Here is a 15,298-nt window from a genome sequence, read left to right as displayed (position 1 = left end):
ATATGTTTATTTATATTTTAATCACTAACTTGTGGGAGTATATTTTGGACTCTGGAGAAAGGATCAAAGTGAAAGGTGATAAATGATAAACCATGTTTTATATAATTAATTGTTGCTATTTTCAATGTTCTTATACATGTGACTCATCTCAGCTTTTGAATTAAACCTTGTTTTTTTTAGGAATTTTAGCCACTCGAAAGAAATTCAACTAGATAAGAATTTTTTGAACTTTAAAGTGTGAATCAATCATAGTAAATTCACTAGTTTGATCCCCAATCCTTAAACCCTTCAATCGTTTGGTGTTGCTGAGATGGAAATGACACATATGGAAAGCTCTTTTGTGCACCTATGGGTGATTTCTGGCAGAGGGAAGGTGGGGCAGTGGTGATTGATATGGGAAGGGTGTGTGGTGGTTTGTAGTAACTAGTAAGGAAAGGTGTACAAAGAGGATGGGTGAATGAGGAATTCCTTCACCCACTTAAAAGTTGGATAAGGATGAGATAGTGATGGGGATCATTTGGTCACAACATTTTACATAAGGGTATTTTTGTCATTTGATTATGAAAATTTGAATTACTTAATCAAAGGATTGTTAAGCTTTTGTTAATGTTAAGCTTTGTTAAGTGTTAATAAATAATAAAATTAAGGTGAGTCACTAGTAATATTTGGCATTAAGGGAAATACATTTAATTTCACCCCTAATTTAGGAAGGGTAAGCATGAGTAACTAATAATATTAAGGTGAGTTACCAATAGTATTTGGCACCAAGGGAAATACCTTTAGTTTCTCTCCTACCTAGGAAAATGAATTTTATCTTGTCCATTTCTAAGAAGGAAATAGATAATTCATTTCTTTATAGATGAATGACACGTATACATAGATCACATTAGGGGTGTCAATTTTCAATTGAATTGTTAAAACCGGCCCGAACCTAACCTTAATAGGCTGTGTTTGGGCTGGGCTAGGCCAGCCCGTGTGTGGCTTGCTAGCGCGAACCACAACCCGTTAACCTTTTAGTATAAATTAAAAGTAAAATATTAAATGAAGTTAATGAACCATTGAATTTGGACCCCAATAACGCAACAAGTGATAAGTACTAACCCTTACCGTACAGTTCAACCACTTCAGTGTGTTTGAGTGTTTCACACAGTTTTAACTTTTAACTTTCAAGTTTCAAGTTTCAAATTTCATTTAATTTTATTATTTTAAGTCTTTAACTTTTAACCGCTTGTTTCACTTTCACTATTTAAAAAATAGAGCTTTTTTGTACCAGTGTTGTTATTCATGTGATATTTAGAATCAAGTTTTGGTAATTGTATGCCATGATGGTAGAACCATGCATTGTTGCTAGTAAATCTATTCTTTACCACAAGTACTTTCAAGCTAAGCTTTCATACAAATCTAATTTCATTGGGTGAAGATTGTGAGGCAGGTCTACACATGACAGAAGAATCTAAATTATTTATTTTTTGGGGGTGGGAGGTGGGGGTGGTTTGGATCAAGCTAATGCCATCACTGGATCTACTTTGAGTCTTCTTCCTTTTTCTTTTGTAGTTTTGTGTGTGAGAAATTAAGACTTGGGAGTTGAGGAAAAATTAAATAAATTTCAATATTGATTTTTAATTTAGTCTAAACCATTAGTCCAAATCTAATCCAAACCGCTAGTCCAAACCGTTAATCAACCCAAACCAAAACCACACCTAAAACAATTTACCTGTTGGTAATAAGCAGGACGAAAATCCGTTTAAGGCTGGGGAGCCACCAATACTCTAGTTTTTATTCATGAATTGGTTGGTTTTGGGTTCGTTCTTCTCCATTGGACTTATGAGGCTCCAGCGTTAGGTCAGCCTAAACTGAACCAAACCGACCAAGTTATTAAACCAGTTGGATTCCAGTTGAATTTGGGCGATAGCTAGCCTGGAAAGTTTGTAGTGCAGGGCTGAAATCACAAACCATGGAGATTGGGGATTGGAGACCAAGCACGTTTTCTAATTTTGCCGATGCGTCATAAATCATAATACTCTGTAAGTCTGTATAACACTGGACAGAGCTCAGAGCTTAAGAGACAAGTAGACAACAACCGCCGGGGCTCAAGTACCCCGCACCTAATAAATGCAGCGGATTCATAAATGAAGTTCAACTAATCCCACTCACCCTCTTTAATTCATTGATAACGTTCCCCACACCCTATGTCCAATTCCCAACTGTCCAACTCTCCAAAACATCACCGTCTTTTTCTTCCCTCTCTGTCTCAATCTCTCCCTGCAATATCAAGATTCTCTGGTTTTTCTCCGGCGAGAAGAGAAAAATGTCAGAAACCAAATTGCTCGTGAACGTACACTCGGAACTGACTGTAGTTTCAGACACGCCAGTTGAACGGGGGAAGAGATACGCCTTGTCCATCTTGGACCACGCCATGGGTCTCCACACTCTCCACGTCGTCTTCTACTATAGATACCAACGCGCTCAGTCAGACGACCTAGGCCGCCTGAGGAAGTCTCTTTCGCAGCTCCTCTCGTTATACCCACCCGTGACAGGCCGCTTACGGCGGAGAGAGGAGGACGGCAACTGGGAGGTCGCTTGTAACGACGCTGGTGTAAGGGTTTTGTTGGCCAGGGTGAACACGACCCTCGATGAATGGTTGAGATCAGCCGATGGTTCCCGTGAGAGAGATCTGACGGTTTGGAGGGACATGCAGGAGGAAGACATCAGTATCTGGCCTCCTTTTCGCATTCAGGTAACCTTAAAAAACTCCATTTTTTTGTAATACCTTCAAGAACATGGGATTAAATGAACAACTAGTTCTTTCCTGCTTCTTTTCTGGTGTTTGCAGTTGAATGATTTCGAAGGTGAAGGTCTGGCCATTGGGCTAAGTTGTGCGCATCTGTATGCAGATCCCACCTGCTGCACTACTCTGTTCAAGTCATGGACAGACGTACACCAGCATCTTTCCATCTCATACCCACCATTCTTCCATCCACCAGCCCTATGTGGCCGAGCTAGTCCCAACACAAACACTGAATCTGCAGATTATTATGCATCCAAGTCCAGGTCTCAACACCCAGATCCAGTGAAAATGTCCACAGTTACCTTCCGTTTCTCAGAGACAATTATCAAACAGTGCCTTTCGGAGGTCCAACCTGAATGCCCAGGTGCCACTCCTTTCGATGTTCTTGCCGGGCTCTTCTGGTTAAGTGCCATGCGTGCCAAGGACAACAAGGCCTGCAAGCTTTCTATCTGTATTGATTTCAGGAAACTACTTCATGCCCCACTCCCGCATGGCTATTTTGGTAATGCTCTGCATTTTTCTATGGTTTCATCTGAGGAAGGCAAGATAGATGAAGGTGGATTAGCTTATTTAACTGGGCTTGTGCATCATCATTTGTCAAGCTTTGAGGAAGAGGAGTGGTGGTCAGCTATAGATTGGCTTGATTCACAGAGAAAAGAAGGGAAATATGCAAAACCCTTCAAGATGTATGGACCAGAATTGACATGCGCCAACATGGAGCATGTATTTGCATATGCAGCAATTTTAGAAGACATAAAGCCATTGCATGTATCATATCATGTGGGGAATATAGAGGGTGAAGGGCTGATTTTAATTCTTCCATCACCTGAAGAAGGGCTAGGAAGGACGGTGACGGTGACATTACCAGAGGACCAAACCAATAAGCTAAGAAAGGATCCTGCGATCTTGTGCCTGGATCCTACCATGATTGTTAGTGGGAGTTGATAATCTAGTTCTTCAAGCATTCAGTAACTTGATAATATTCTACAAAATTCATGGGATTTTACTCTTAGCACAGTATTTAATTCAATAAAAATTGTATCAAATATCGGTCTTAGTCGATCAATAGCAATCTCAATACCAGTCCAATAATTTGACAATCAATTTTATGTTTTGATAACTAGATCATTGAGCTTCAAGCTAGTCGATTTGAATTGATTCTGATCTGACTAGAGACCGATCCAACCCTTAAATTTAGTTTTAACAACCCGACTTTAAACGAATTGTCAATTAATATATATTTTGATTACCATAAGGTTTTGCGACCAATGACAATGTTCATTCTAAATACAAATTCCAAGGCAAATCTAACAAGTAAAATCTCATAACCCTAATTGTCCATCTCATGCTTTCTGGAATGGGATTTCATTGATTAGTTTGAAAATTTGAATTCTTAAGATCCTTGAATATAAAATAAAAAAGACTAAAATTACAATTATAATTTGTTTTTTTAACATAAACTATTAGATCGAAATGACATATATGGTACAATCTTGACCATTGCACCATTAGGGTATTTTGGTTATTAAATTATGATTTGTCCTTAACTAATCATTTTTAGAAACTGGAAGCCATATGCAAAAGATAACTTTTTTTGGACTAAAAGTGACATTGACCAAACCTTAGGAGTCCAGATGAAAATTACCCAATAAATAAATAAATAAATAAAGATAGATGCATGAAAACATAAGGTTCGACCAAAAACATTCGAATCAAGAAAAGAAATTTGATCAAACTGTCATACATGCAATAGACAGGATTGTCCAGGCTAGGATATGGGCAAAACCCAATAAACCTTAAAAATAAAGCTATAAATACAATGACAACAAATAAGCTTAAACAATGTGAAAAATGCATCCTCCATCACAAATGCCCAAAGAGGCGAAAATATGCCATAAAGGCAGAGACTAACACACCACAAGGGCAGAGAGAAAATATGCCACAAGGGTGGAAAGATACCATGCCATAGGGGTGGAGAAGCTACCACGTGAACATCTAAGGAAGCGAGTTGGAAGGAGAAAGTGCAAGGAAGTTAAATTGCTTGACTTCTTGAGAAGCTTGAATGGGCCAGTGCTCCGGCAGCGGTGAAACTGTTCCTTTCCAAATTTGTGGTCGAATGATGTTGTGGCAAGGGCTCTGGAAGAGGAAGTTGAAGAGGTTGCATCGGTGACGACCAACAATAGTACAGAAGTGGTAATATGGGCTCGTGGCATTAGAGCTTCCCGATCATAAGGATTTATTTCCAAATCTTGCATCTACAAAGAAATAGAGAAAAGAAAAGGAAGCTGGTGGAGGAAGGAGAAGGGGGGAAGGAGAGAAATGTTTGAGAAGTGAAGAAGAGATAGGAGCGAGGAGGAAGAGGAAGGAGAAGATGAGGACTCAAAACGGCGCATCAGCTGTAGGGTTTCTCATAGCTTTCTTTCGAAATGTATGTCTTTACCTAGACCTGGACCTTAGGATAACTTAAGTAGGGAGTTACTTCACATTTACTTTCAACAAATAATCGGTGCATGCCTTATGGTTGTTTCCATTGTTGTTTGGAAATCTTTGCTTTATCTTTTTTTTTTCTTCCTATCCATGTTAAATTTTCCATTGTGTACCCCTTTTTTTTTTTTTTTTTTTGAGAGAAATAAAAGTTATAATACTAGGAGGGACAATTACATAATTTAGTTATATCTTATATAGTCCAAGCATTCTTTAGAGCTATTGAAGATCTATATGCTAAGGAAGTGGATCATAATTCTAGGTTGGGATTCAGAAAAATGCTAATATTTATATGGTTTATAAAAGAATCTAGATGTTTCAAAATAGGGACATGAGCAATCAGCCACATATTGTGTTTCAAGTGTCAAAAAAGGTCCACGATTTCTTGCAAGTTGCACCAGATGTTTGCTAACTTGACTAGAAAAGAATGGACTTGATCTATTCCTATACGAAGTCCAATGATAATAGTTTCAATGATATCATTTTTCTCTAAGCTTCTCGTACTAATGTATTGCAGTTGTTCTCCCCAAAATAAATTCACACTCCATCCTGCAAAATTTAGTTGCACGTTAAGTATCCTTGCACATAATAAAATGGGAGATTGAAATACATTAGTGAAACATATACTTTGACAAAAACAACTAGGTGTGGTCACAACATCCATTGTATCATAATGGTTGTGGGGGATCAATGGTTCTTCTTATAGTTTGGTGAAGGGTGTCATTTCAGTAGGAGATGTAATGTATGGCTTTTAAGGAGTTGTGTGTGTGATTATTGAAAAGTTTTTGATTTCTCTCTTGCCACACATAATAACTTGTAATTATAAACACATAAATCAACCGTTGTTTTGAAGTCTTATCAATGGTAGGGAGTAATAGAAAAATGGTGCATAATTGTAAGAATGATTGTAGCCTAAATTTATCAATTCACAGTCCTAATGGGCCTGCAACTCAAATTCTTTTGGCCCATTAACAAGAAATGAAGATGTGTCAAGATGGCTCTACATTATTTCTGCAGAGAGCACATTTGGGTTGTGACGTTGTCTACTGTGTACCTCATTAGATTCAATTCCGATCAGTCAACCATCATAACGTTTATCTTTTGCGTAGACCATGATTCCAAGCTGTTGGATTTTTGTTTTAAAATAATATAATATACTATTTAGATAAGTTTCAAAACATTAAAACTCTATCTCCCTAGTTTTGTTTTAGGACTCTTGTTTAATTCTTACTCTATAGGACTCTTCTGGATGTATAGATTCCAATCAAAGGGTTTTGGCAAATATATATATTAGGTAATTTAATTTTCATATGTGTTTAGTCCCACATCGGATGGAGCTAACGATTATATGGTTTATATATACATATATAGCTCTTAAGTGGGGTGTATGCCGGTAGAGAGCTAAGTGTGGATCACGCACATGCACCGAGCTGCACCGAGTCGGGCGTGTTTGCGGTTGGGGTCCGTAGACCCTAGTCTAACCAAGTCATGGGGCATTATAATATTATATAAATATTAAATGTCTATGATGAGACTTGGGTCATGGATCCAGAAAACCCGATTTTGGGTTTTGCTGTAGGGAGGTGACTGATCATACAGTCATAACTCTCTGAAGGTGACCTCACGTACAGATATAGCTATCTAAAGGTGTCCATGTGAGCTTATAAATAGAAGTGAAGTTCAGAACAAAAGTCTTACTCTGATTTTGGTGTAAAAACAGAAATTCATATTCTAGAGTTAGAAAAATTCCATTTTGTTTTCTTCATTCCTGTGTTGTGTACCACCTTCGTATCTTCTTATCAAGTAGTGTCTATTGGATTGTTAGCCTTCAGATCTAAGGAGTTGTTGTATCTTGGAGGTGAGAACGTCAAGGTCAAGCCCAGTCTGTACTAAACGGGGCATTCAAATAATTTAAGGAAAAGTACTGTACGTACACCTCAACTCACCTTGTTCGAGTTCATACTAGTTTTCCTTCGCTTCTTCTACTACATTCGGGTAAATGATTATGACATAAGGTATACTTTATATATTCGTTTCTCTTTGTCTGATATTGGTCTATCTATACTGTGCCTCTGGTCTTCTGGTTCTAACACAAGCCTTAGGAGTTTTAGGTGGAATTGTCGAACACAAACTCCGGCGACTCAGCGGTGAGAATTGTTTATTTATTTATTTTGGTACAAATGCGCTTTTATATAGGGAATATGAATATTAAATATGCCACCGGTAGGGGTTGAACCCATGATCTCTCCACTAAAAAGTCAGGATTAATCATCCTACAATCTCTCTATTGGCAGTGAGAATCATTAAGAGTGAAAAACTTTCAAAACCAATGGAAAATTTGACAGCGCTGCCCTACTTGTGATAATACACTGTGTATACTGGTTGGTTGACAAGACGACCAAATGTACGATTTTAATTGTTGTACACGAACAAAGCAGAGCGTTCCGTGAGACTTCAATGTTGCGACCGCCCACGTGAAGTCAGAAGTTATTGTTCTGGTCCTGTTTGTCTGGTCCTGTTTGTACGGAAAGATCCCATAGACACGTCGGACAATATACACGTGGAGGAAAGTTTATGTGGCGGAGAGGCCATTCGTTTGACTCACGGAGATTTCATTTGAATAGGCAGTACATAAAGCACAGGAAGTGAGGAAACAAAAGGTGTATAAAAATTTATACGAAAGTTTTTGAAAATGAAAGGTTAAAATAGTAATTCCTCAGAATGGTGGTGGGGACCTGGAGTTAAAGCATCGTACGTGGCATAACGGGGTGTGGCGTTGATAGATAAAAGCCGCCTTCTCGAAGCATAGAAACGCCCGCATTCCAAAAACCCCTCCTCGGCGAGCGTCTGCTTTACCTTGGACCCCCTCCACCCTCAACTCCCAAGCCAGGCTCTCTCTCCCTCGTTGCTTTCCCTTCTTACATTTTTGCAGGAAATTTCGACAGAAATAAGATGAAAATTAGGGAGGATCTCATCGTCTCTCAGTCTCTGCTTTGAGCTTGTAACGCTGCTCTTGGAGAGACGCAGAACCGAGGAGGAGAACAGAGCTCAGAGCTCAGAGCTCAGCGCTTCGGTACATTTTTTTTCTTCTTTTCATTTCCCAGGGCAGAGTGGCGGCATGAGATCCGAAGAAAAGCCTTGCCGTTCGCCACTGGACAAACCCTTGGATCAACTCACTGACGAAGACATTTCACAGCTCACTCGCGAAGATTGCCGTCGATACCTCAAGGAAAAAGGTTCCTTTAGCTTTAGCTTTAGCTTTTCCTCCTCATTTTCTCCTTTCTACTGTTTATACTCGAAGCACTTGGAAGTTGGAAGTCAAAAAGAAAATCTTTTAGAATATATATAGGGTTTTAGTCAACATGTGCCCGACCCCTTTTTTCTCACCCATTGTCCGTACAGGAATGCGTCGTCCTTCTTGGAACAAATCTCAAGCGATCCAGCAAGTCATTTCCCTAAAATCGCTGCTAGAAATCAGGTCTGATTCCGGCGCCGGTCTCCGCCAGACTGTCGTTTCTTACCGGCCGGAAAATCCACAGCATCAAGTGAGTTCATCACACCAATCTCATAGTATCGCCTAGTGCCATGGTTTTCTTACTTTACTTGCCTAGAAATTTGCTTTCATCATCACTAGACCACCTCTGCTTTTTCTATCCACTCTTTTTGATTAATACCATTATTTTACTGCTAATGGAATCATAAAATAAAAGCGAATGAAGAAATTATTAGACGCAGTTGGACGAAGCGGAACTTCTGCTTCTTCAGTGCTTCTGATCAAGTTAATGGGCGCCAACTTTCACTTTCCAGGTGTCCTCTGTATCCCCTGCTGAAGAGCACGTTTCATATCGGCGAAAGGACCTACCGAAACCCTCATTCTCCGGTAATGTGTCGGCTCATCTCCCCTCTTACGAAAACTACAAAGTCATCCCTACCACCCCCAGCAGGTCATTTTTGTTCTCTTTTTCTAATCTTCTACTTTCATTTTATCTCCGTGCTTTTTTATATTCATCTTCTGGTTCTGGTTTCTTCATATTTTTTTATTCTGGATTGATGCTAACTTGGTTGATGCTTTGAACAACTCACTGCTCTGATCATATGGAGGTAAGGGGTGTTTTTATTTGTGACGACCTCTTCCGTGTTTGTGGTAGTCATGGAGGATGATACTTTTGCCATTTAAATACCTGCGTTATCGGCTCATTTGTTAAGGGTGTGGAATTTCAACAACCCATCACTTAATATGGTGGTTAAAGTGGTTCCTCCGTATAGATCCAACCAACTGGAACACTGAAATATTTAATTGTTGTAATTTGACTTTAGAGTGCTACTTCTGCCTTGTGACAACATTGGTTACTGGCTCAATGAGCTACCTTTGGGTGATGGTTTGTTGATGTCAGGTTGAGGTTTTCTACTTTGTTATCAATAAGCTGCTTGTACGGTTTAGGAGAGGGGTTTTTGATTCAACAAAAAGAAGTAGAATCTATTTAAATTGAGATGCCATTATATACAACCATACATTACATGGAAATCATACTCGGAAGGGGTGGACAATTAGCTAGAGAAGCGAATTCTGTAGGAACACTAATCACAACAAGAGGGGTAAATTGGCCTCATAGAATTACCTTCTGGGGGAGTCCATTTGATATCCAAAGACTACTCGGTGACACTCAGGCAAGAGTGTAATGTGGAGACTTCTCATATGGGAGGGACCTACAAGTTGTGAATCACTGCACTTCCCTGTGCTGCTCAAGTTCCATTCTGCTAGTTGCACTGACTGTCCTCTGTCACAAACACTTAAAACTGAACCCCAAAAAACCAGGCCTAGTATGAAAAACTGATGTAGATAAACAGGGATTTGTTAATGCTGGAGACCTCCATTGGTGGAATTTTAGGTTCCATATATTAGTATTGCTGTTGTGCTTGTGATCAGTTTGGGTTACTATTTGTAATGGATTTCTTCTTTCCTACCCCTTCTGCCCTCCACTCCGGTGCTGCAGACAAACTAAAGGGCCCTCATCTCCTTAAGTTTCTGGCTAAAACTGGATGTATGCATAGATAGTCCCACCAGTGAACTAGGTTAAAATCCTGAAGCTTATATAGTGGGATTGATCTGATTGTTTGGCCATGGATCATTGTATTGTTTCAACTGTTCCAGGCTTGAACAGCAAAGATGTGCTACAATTGAATGAAAGTATCTTGAGGCTATATGAAAAACATGGATAATGTCCTACTATACATATTAACAAAGCATGGATAATGCATATCTAAGGTGTATTCTTACAGTAGAGACAATACTGTTGGAGAATCTATAATTTGTCATCGTACAGGCATGTGAATATCACCATATTTTTCTCATTGGATTCAAACAGTATCAGATTTAGAGAAAGTGTAGAAGTAGAACCTTTCTTGACTATCACGTGATTTAGGTTGTGGGAATGGAAGGGTCTTCAAGTGTTATAAGGTGCAGAAAATCAGGAAGTTCCTTTTTATCTGAATTGAATTAATGCAACAATTAAATGTACCTTTTGGTATAGTTTTTATAGACTTGGGGGCCCAACCTAAGTAAAATTCTGCCACGTGGCATCGTAGATTAGGCTCCAATTTTGTGGATATGTAGACCCATGGTTCCCTGCTCATGAATCAAGTTTTATCCCAACTGGAGTTTACCATGGAGCAAAATAGAGCTTTTAATATCCAGGACAATGATAGAATGTGTAGTGTTGGTCGGAGCACCATGCATGCTTCTAGCAAATACATTGAGGATATTTGAATGATTTAGGGTTGAAAGACATGTAGCCAAGATCATTTCATCTTTATCCAACAGCTATAATACCGATATCATCCTTCCATGCGACTTAAAATGGTGGATAATTTAAGAACCCCTTCTTGGACTGGACCGTGGGAGTGAAAATCTGAAATTTCCCTTATATTGTAATGTTTCCATTTAATCCTTCATGTGTCTGCCCTATAAATTATATTTAAAAGACTAAATTACATGTACCCCCGAGTTTGCAAAATTATTACGTTTACACCCCCTAAAAGTTATTCTATTAGATTTACATCCCCTATGTTTCAAATTATATATCAAACACACCCCTGCTGTTAGAATAGTAAGTAAAGCATCTACTGCATTTTCGAAACTCCCATACCACCATTCTTTACGCTTAAACCCGCTATGATTTTCAAGGAAAAAGAACCAAAAAAGGAAGGGGGGGGGCGAAAGAAGAAAGAAAGAGGGGAGGGTGAAGAACAACCTTGATTGATTTTTTAAGTATCTTTTTCAGATCCCCCCCCCCCCTCACTTATAACAAGAGTCATCAAGGGTAAATATGTCTTTTTCTATTTTAAAACTAACAGTATTAGGCACAGGGGATGTTTGTAATACGATAAATTCCAGTGAGTGTAAATGTAATAGTTTGCAAACTCGGGGTGTATATGTAATTTGCTTTATTTGAAATGGAATATGATTGTACGTGAGGTCATCTATTCTGCAGGCTGGAATACCATATTTCTTGGAATTAGATTTAGCAGCCAAACTATTGGCTGGATGCATGGTACAGTTGAGTAGGCTAAAACCTACAAAATTTAGTCTGTTGTTTATTCTGGCCTGAGTCTAGTGATGAAGGTGATCGTTGGGCATATGGAAACAGTTAAATGTTTACTGGAATTTTTTGGGGGGCATTTAAGTTGCTGATTTTATGATTCTAGTGTCATAATCGTTGATGGTTAGTGTTTAAATATTGCAGGGCTGAAGCAATTTATAGGAAAAAGTATGCTGTTTTCTGTTGGAGCTTAGAATGCTACATAGAACTTAGTGATGGAGAAACCACATGAAATAAACCCAAGAAGCACTCCTCAGGCCTCTCTGTTCTTTTAATCAGAATCAAAAGTTTTCTTTATCCCAGAAGTAGCGAGAAACAATATAGTATTTATCCTAGCTCAGGCAGCCAGTTCGGCAATGCATGTTTGAGTCCATGAGGGGTCAGTTCAAGCAAAAATGCCGAAGATTAAGGCAATCTGCATTATTTTATTTCAAAATTTGAAGGGAAACCTTTGAATTTGTCAAGTTCTATATTCCCATTTGGTCTTGTTAAATAGAAGTGGAGTCAGTTTGAATTACTAGATAACTGAAATTTTATTGACAAGAGTAATCAGATGAAGGTTTTGGCCCAATTTCATGTGCTGTGCTTTTTATTATGTGGAATCAAGCTCATGTTCCAGATGGCTTGATGTTTATGGGTTTCAAAAAGTTTCCAGTAACTGCAGCTAAAGTGCAGTTACTCTGAAGGTGGTCCCTGGTCTTTCGCAGGACCTTATGCTTGTGGGTTATGTTATTCTATTTCAGGAGGGGGTGGGAACTGAGGAAAAAAAGGGAAAACAGTGGGCTTCTAACCTTTATGTACTACCATTTGTTGCCTGGGTCTTGGTTATTGCTTGAAATGGTTTATTACTTGATTATTGGCACGATTTTAAACCTGGGTGATCAGATCAACAGACTCGTGCCTGATTGATGTTATTGATCTTATTAGGCAGTTGATATTACTTCAGTGGAATGAATTCTCACCATCGTTCGTCTAAATTGGTAGCAGGGTCGCAAGCATAACAAATGAGACAGTAGGTCAGATGACTATTTTCTACCATGGAGAGGTGAATGTTTATGATGGTGTACCGGCTACTAAGGTAATGTTGCATGCTCTTTCGTCAACACCTGGGCATAGCATGTTGGGCTTCCAATGTGCCAATTGATCAATTTGCAGGCAAAAGCAATCATGCAACTTGCCGGCAGCTCAATCTACTTGCCCCAGGACAGTCCATCTGGTGTAAATAGAGCAGCAGTACGTTCCGTTCCTTGTCATTTACAGGTGGCCCCTGAAAGTCCTGGATCCAGTTTTCTAGCCACGAGCTCTCCCACCTTTCAGACAAGTATGTCTTCTGAAGGAATCCAATCTTGCTTTCTCTAAATTTGAAGGAGTTACAATTTTAAAAATGATCATGGGGGTTTTTTTTTTTGGGGGGGGGGGGGGGTGTTGAGGGAAGGAGGGATGGAGGTGTTTGACCCCATTCCCCCCTTTTTGTTCTCTGATAAGTTTCAACTCTATCCCTTGCCTGGGAATGGAAACTCACAAGCCATACCAGTTGACCTGCTGATCTTGGTTTCCAAGTCAAAACAGTTCAGATGTGTATATTCATAAATAAATGTTGTACATGTTTATTTCTTATGTTATGTGAATTGTTGGACCCTGTTCCCTGATAATCTGCAGTTTAATTTCACCTTTACAGGAAAAGTCAGAGAAAATGCTCTGCAGTACAGCATGCCTCATGAAGTTGAACCTGGTTAGTGCTTCTACTTTTGATCATCATTTGCCGTGAAATTATCTGAGCCTGCAGTGCTACCTAACATCACTGCCTTAGGGAGTAGTTGATGGAGGTACACAGTATATGATCCTGAGTCACATTTTAGAGGTAGCTGTGTAGTTTTGATCTAACTCTGGTTTCTGGGAGTTCTATAACCGCATAACTTAAGAGTTTTCTATGATGCCCATAATCTTTTTTAGAATTAATCCATAATGCACCAATGCGTATTAATTTATTTCCAACTCATGTGTTGTTTGCTATAGGAAATCATATTTATCAAATGCCAAAAAAGCAGTTGGGGCTGTTCTGACAGTGGAAATTTGACATTGAATACAGTGGGTTCTTAAATTCTGTCTATACAATCTAGAGTAAATCTAGACATTTTCCTTCTCCTGACAGGGAGGGACACTCTTCTTTTAATTTTTTTTTTTTTTTTTTAGGGGGGTTGGGTTGGAATAGATCCTGTGACCACCAATGCTACATCACTTCAAGATTTTCAACATGGCTAAAAGTTTGGGATTTATTGATTCCATGTATTATTGTACCCTAGCCCCTGCACTACAGTATCAACAAGAGTACAAGCTGCATTTCACCTTTTCCTAGCTGATGTTTAATATAAGTCATTTGAAGACACTGTTTCTCTCTCTTTTTTTTTGGTTTTTTGGGATGTGTGTACTTTTTTGTATTGATATCTTTCTTATTTGATTATTTGATGTAAAAGGTCCAGGAAGTAGAAAAGCATCATTGCTTAGATACCTTGGGAAGCGAAAAGACAGGTATATTGTAAAGGGCTAAGCTACTTCTGAGGAGACAAACATAACTTGCTCTACTCACACCAGGTCTATCCAGACCACCAATATCTTTCTTTCGCTCGCTCGGCTGCATGGAGGAAGATGGTAAGGGCAACGAAAGTAGGAGGTATCATCTTGTTCTAAAGTGGGATTGGACCTTCAGATGATGATTAAGGAAACCTAAATGGGAGTCAATTGATAACACCTCATGCTTGTCATCCCTCCATACGACTTCAAATGCCTACCTAAGTAGCTCGGTTAAAAACCTGGCTGAGTGTTTTTATCTTTGACAGCAATAGTAAGCTATGTAAAGTTTTCTTCTAGGAATGTCTTTCTTGAGTGCAACACTTTTTCGAAAGTTGAGTGCTTCTTAATCAAGACTTGTCATGGTGATGCACCGTGGTGTGCTTGTTCACATTATGCAAGAAGTGTTCCGTAAATCCACATGCTTTACTTCAAGGTGTCAGTCCTTGAAAACCATGCCTCTTGGGTACATTCAGGGTATGGGTGTCAATTTTTAACTCGAACCGTTAAAATTGGAACGAACTGGTCTGTTATAGCCCGAGCCGGCCCAAACCGATCCTTAATGGGCCTTAATTGGGCTGAGGGTCCTCAGTCTGAACTGTTTTGTGCTGGGTCGGGCCAGCCCGACCCGTGTGCGGCCCCGTTAGCCTCTTACATAAATACTTAAAATATTAAATGTAATTAATGACCCATTGAATTTCAGTCAGTGTTTGAGACTTTTAGACTTGAGTTTGAGTAGTTGAGTGTTTAATACGTTTTAAGTTTTAAGTTTTAAGTTTTAAGTTTTTAATTTTCAAATTTTATTTAGTTTTATTATTTTAAAATTTAAAGTCTTAACTAATAACTCGTAAGTCTTAAT

At 39.0% G+C, this 15,298-nt stretch overlaps 2 protein-coding genes across 2 annotated transcripts; both read left to right on the top strand.

Annotated features, from left to right (window-relative positions):
- Nucleotides 1-2,243: 2,243 nt before the first annotated feature.
- Nucleotides 2,244-3,834, top strand: LOC149028490 (acetyl transferase 1-like). Its single transcript, XM_089137106.1, has 2 exons — nucleotides 2,244-2,737; nucleotides 2,834-3,834. Exons 1-2 carry the CDS (start codon nucleotides 2,309-2,311, stop codon nucleotides 3,731-3,733), a joined length of 1,329 nt encoding a protein of 442 aa, XP_088993232.1. The 5' UTR covers nucleotides 2,244-2,308; the 3' UTR covers nucleotides 3,734-3,834.
- Nucleotides 3,835-8,100: 4,266 nt separating this feature from the next.
- Nucleotides 8,101-15,045, top strand: LOC149028489 (protein TIFY 4B-like). The gene is made up of 7 exons (XM_089137095.1): nucleotides 8,101-8,508; nucleotides 8,675-8,817; nucleotides 9,080-9,216; nucleotides 12,859-12,949; nucleotides 13,027-13,192; nucleotides 13,550-13,603; nucleotides 14,346-15,045. The coding sequence occupies exons 1-7, from the start codon at nucleotides 8,391-8,393 to the stop codon at nucleotides 14,417-14,419; spliced, it is 783 nt and encodes a 260-aa protein (XP_088993221.1). The 5' UTR covers nucleotides 8,101-8,390; the 3' UTR covers nucleotides 14,420-15,045.
- The last annotated feature ends 253 nt before the right edge of the window (nucleotides 15,046-15,298 follow it).

Source organism: Hakea prostrata, chromosome 1 (genome assembly GCF_041222555.1).
Source record: "Hakea prostrata isolate BN-2017 chromosome 1, UWA_Hpros_2, whole genome shotgun sequence".
Lineage (NCBI taxonomy): Eukaryota > Viridiplantae > Streptophyta > Magnoliopsida > Proteales > Proteaceae > Hakea > Hakea prostrata.
This window is presented reverse-complemented; position numbering and strand designations above follow the sequence as displayed.